The sequence below is a fragment of the Cottoperca gobio genome, chromosome 1, assembly GCF_900634415.1.
Source record: "Cottoperca gobio chromosome 1, fCotGob3.1, whole genome shotgun sequence".
NCBI classification, from domain to species: domain Eukaryota; kingdom Metazoa; phylum Chordata; class Actinopteri; order Perciformes; family Bovichtidae; genus Cottoperca; species Cottoperca gobio.
In genome coordinates, this window is record NC_041355.1 from 12,369,083 (window position 1) to 12,374,022 (window position 4,940).

General features: G+C 45.2%; 1 protein-coding gene across 1 annotated transcript in view; it reads left to right on the forward strand.

Annotated features, from left to right (window-relative positions):
• The first annotated feature begins 299 nt into the window (after positions 1–299).
• The window catches only part of misp3 (MISP family member 3), a 7,452-nt gene continuing 2,811 nt past the window's right edge, over positions 300–4,940 (forward strand). Inside the window, exons 1-2 of the mRNA XM_029430304.1 lie at positions 300–2,706; positions 4,153–4,226. Of these exons, the coding sequence (XP_029286164.1) occupies positions 300–2,706; positions 4,153–4,226 (2,481 nt within the window). The remainder of the gene's footprint in view (positions 2,707–4,152; positions 4,227–4,940) is intronic.

Genomic DNA, 4,940 nt, shown 5'->3' on the forward strand with positions numbered 1-4,940 from the left:
GAAATAAAAACAAAGCTCTTAGCATTTCAAAACTATTCCACAGTAAATGTCACAGTAAATACAATATGATGATTATTCGCGTGGTACTGCACGCTACAGTCTACAGCAAATCATTTCATCTGCGTTGAAATATGGGATATAAAATGGGTGGCCATGTTTGTTGTTGAACTCTGTTAATTACTCTGTTGTTCCCCCTCTTCCCCCTCTGTGTTCCTCTGCTTTCTTTCACTCAGGCTGACTGGCTGGAGGCCAAACATCCTCACTGATCAAAACGGTTTTACATCAGCAGACTTGTCACCATGGCAAAGCCAGTGGCCTGGCAGGAGCAGGGTCCTGTCAACTCACTAGACGAGTGGGTCGATGAGTTCTGTGCGCATGGTGAAGTGGGTGCAACCATAAGCCACGACTCCCCACTGCAAGACATAAAGGCTCCCAGGGCAGAGCCTGAAGAGGACATAGACTCCCTGGAGTCTGGAGCTCGAGACCAAACACCCCAGAAGAACCAATTGCTCTCAAAAGCTGAAACAGCTGATGCAACCAGATCGGAAAATAAGGAATTAACAAGAACTAGTCTGTGCGCCCTCAGGGAGACACAAGAGATGGTGACAGAATTAGAACAAGTTGACCAACTATCAGAAGCGTTACAGGCTCAAGAGGAATCTAAGAAGTCTGCTGATCCATGTGAGGATGCTTTCCCACTTCCGCCGCAGCTCAGTGCTTCATCAACAGAGGAAGGCTTTGAGAAAGAAAGCTTTTCCAGTCAAGAGGGGGAGGTGGCTGAGTGGATCAGTGGTGCTGAGATCAGGTCAGACCCAACAGAAGACCTTACGTCTCCTGATAGCCAGAATAGTCAAGAATGGCCTTCTCTTCTCACTGAACCAGTAAATAGAGAGATAGACTCATCATCTGAGGAGATGACGGGAGATTATGTGACAACAGAAGAAAATGGCATACAGTTGAACTTCTTACCAGATGGTTTTGATAACAGTAAACCTGAAAATAATCCCTCTGATAGAAACAACAGAGATGATGGATGCTCTCCTCCTTTTGCTGATGAAAGCGAGGAAGAAAAAGAAGTGAGCATTGATAGTATGTCTTGTCAGCAGCAATTGACTACACTAGATATCAGAGGCAAGCCTTCTTCATATTCTTCCAATATTTCCACTGAACAAGACCCAGTCTCAACCCTGCATGCAGTTACCTCAGCCGAACAACAGGAGGAGCTGTTGTCCCAGAGCCAAAATGAACTTGCCCCCAAGGGAGAAAACCAGGAAGCAGCACAACAGGTGCTCGGCCAGAGCTCTTCACCTTTGTCAACTGTTGCCATGGAGCTGTTTAATCAGGGCGGGGCCGCTTCTCAAGGCTCTGGTTGTGTATACCACACTGTGAGAGAAAGGCACAGCAGGGCGGGGGAAAGGACAGAGGGAGAAAGCAAGCAAACAGGTGTAGAGGGAGGGCAGAAAGAGAGAGGACTTCAAGGGAACAAGACTGTTGAGCAGCAACACGGTGGAGGACTGTTAAAAACAGAGGTTAAGACAGAAAAACACAGCTTTGTGTCTTCTAGATACACCAGGATGGAGAGTGACTCGTGTGATGATAGCCAGAGTGACAGTGGAGTTTCAGCAGACTTCTCCCCATGCAGCACTTTGGAGGGCAATACCACCGTCTCTACAGTCACTGCAGCAGCTGTACCCAAAGAGACTCCCATTGAGAAGGAGATCCGACGGTCTATAGAGCGTGAACACAGCCTGAGAAGGTCCAGAGGGCTTCCGAATCCACCCACTTCACCAGAGTATGTAGAGATCCCTTTGAGGAAAACTGTTCTCTGCCAGTCCATACATGCTAAATCTGAGATGTGTCAAGGCAAAGACAGGCAGTTAGCAGGAAAAAAGATGCAACATGAGATCCACGAGGAGACCCAGAGAGAACAGGATCTGGTCAAGCTTGGAAAAGTTCCAGGTTTCTATGACAAAGGCACGGTACGCCAAGTCAAAGAGAGGAAACAGCTTTTTGAATCCTTTCAGAAACTCGATGACTCAACTTTGACTTTGTCAGCCAGGAGTAAGGCCACATCCTGGTCCTCTGCCAGTGACATTTCAACCCTGGAGGACATGGAGGACTTCTCATCACAGGCGTCCACCATAAGAGGCTCATATGTGGAGAGGATTCCCACACAGAGCCCAATCTTAGCCAAAGGAGGGGGGACTCCCAGAGGACCGGGCTTCTCTGAGGGGACAGGCTGTCAGGTAATCATCCTAGAGAACAATCTGAGTGTCCCAGCACAGAAGCTCTACCGTGCCAAACCAGAGGCAGAGCCCGTCACTGTAGTCGACTCTGGAAGTCTGTACTTGTCATCATCCAGGACAGGAGGAAATGGTGGGGTTAAAGTGAAAGCGCAGGAAAAGGAGGAGGAAGAGGAGGAGGGGGCACCCAAGGAGAACCCCTTTTTCAAGCTGCGCTCCTCAACAAATTTGGTTAAAGTGGAGCAGGATATCCGGGAGGCTCAAGAGAGGGAGAAGGAGCTTCACCAGCAGAGGATCAGTCTGTATGGGGGCACAGAGGGTGCAAAAGGAGTGGGAAGCGGAGGAGGGAGGCCAGTCAGCACAGAAGGGAAGAGTCCCACGTTGTCTTCTTCTTCACTGAATGGACTAGCCGTTCCTGACTTTCCTGGCTCATCATCCAGAGGGGGAACGACACCCACAGCAGGTTGGTGTAGCGTGTGTGCTGGGTATGATTGATTCTACCTACAAGCCCACACAGAGAATGTGTGTATGGATGCTTGTGTGTGGGTATGAGTGTAATTTTCTGTGGTGGGATGATGAAAAACCCTTGAAAAAGCAGAGCGAGCACATTATTTCATTTTTCTCAGGGTCAGTGGAAAACCTCAAAACAACTTTCGAAATCATTGTTAGCTGTTATGAGCAATAATTTTGCTCCTGAGAGCAGAAACTGCCCAAGAACAAAATGCAATGCTGTAGCTTCACAACAAATAAAGCATCCGTCATATTATTTGTGAAAGCTGAGGTGAAGAAAAGTCCAGAATCATATCTCGACACTTTGATCGAGTCCACAGGCAAAATATAGTGATGGGGGGGGGGGGGGGGGGGGGTTGTTATCATGGTGATATAGAGTTAGTATAGAGACTTTTGACAACAAGAGCAAATGTGAAATAGAGTGCAGCCAATATTCAGATCTTTATCTCTGTGCTTCTACTTTGCTGCCATTGTGTGCATGTACTATATAACAGAGATTCCCAACCAGGAGTACTTGTGCCGCAGGGGATACTTCTGCAGTTGTCAGGGTACATGACAGAGATGCTCAACTAATCCCTACATATATATATATATATATATATATATATATATATATATATATATATATATATATATATATATATATATGTGAATAACAATTTGATTAAACAAACACATCCACATGTTGAGACACCGGTAACACCTGAACACTGCATGTTGCGATTGAGAGGGTGTGAAAGCAAGCAAGCTGAGAAGTCAGTCAGCCAAAAGAAGTTGATAATCAGTTGAAATAGATAGCTAAAAATTATAAATAAATAGCTTCTTCTCCAAGTGTGGCAAAAACATACAACTTGAGCAAACTGTCCTGAACATTGACAGTTGAATTGTTTGAAACAATATCAGCTTTTATATAATTAATAGTGTTAAATAACACCCAGTTTTAAGTTAAGCAGATGAACAAATTTGGAACATGATGGGTGGTGTCAATGAGTTCCTCTGGCAGGCTGTGAGGGAACATCAGACTTGAAACAGTTTGTTTGTGTTTTTTTGGCAGCAACGGTTGCCAAAGGTTTTTTTGTTTTTTTATTTAAGGATGCATTTGAATGAAAGTGTCTCCAATCATCGTAGGTCTAACAACTGTGTGACAAACCGATCAGTCCTGACCTGAATGACCATGACTCAGTGTTGGGAAATCATGTATTGTTTTGCAGACAATGAATCATGCAAACTTTGTCATGTTCCTTTATGTCCGGTGCCTATTTTTGTTTCTCTTTCACCAAGTTTACCTCTCCTCGTATTTCAGTGTGGGGCACAAACAAAATCACAGGAACACCTTTGCATTGTTTCTACCTTTTTCTTCCTGCCCGCACCCACTTTTTATTCTTTCTCTCTCTTGCAGCCCGCCAGTCAGTTGGCAAGTACGGCGTGTGGCCCCCGGCCCAGGCTGAAGCGGAGAAGATTAACCGGCCAGAGGTGAGTCAGCTTTGCCAGTCATTCGATTGCAATAAAGTTTAGACATTCAAATGTCCTTTATACTACTGCTTGCTATAACCCCTGAACATTGAACCATGTGGAAAAACACCAGGCCTCATAGATACATCGATTAAGTATGTTTCGCTCTTTAACACGCATACCCTACTCATCTGGTATACTTGGTATAGGACATGCAAATAAAGGCAAATCAACTTCCTGAGTCTCCCTCAACGCAGCTAAAAGGATATTGGGGGCCCACTCATAAGGCTTCTTTAACTGAGAATTCATATATGAATTGTAATTGTAATGTTGCTTTTTGGGGGTTCAGTTAGTCGCTCAGCAGCATGAATATGAACCCATGTTTAAAAACTGCACTGGATTGTAAAGGGTTCAATGGAGGCTCTTTGGAGGATGCCAGCATCTCTTTTGCACCAAATATGGGCCACAAACATCTGATAACATACTGAACACACAGTAAGAAGCTTATCTTTATAGATAAGGGGCGAAGGCAAACAGCCCTAAGACAGAGAGGGAGGGAGAGACGGAGTCTTGTGTGTGTGTGGGAGAAAGTGCAAAGTAAATTGACAATCCCACTGATTTCTGTTACCTGCCTTGTGGGTCTTGCATCTCTTTGAAACTGTGGTATCTCTGATTAGAGTTGACTGCTGCTCTGTGGCGTTAGCTCTTTAATTCGGTTTGGCATGGATATGCTGG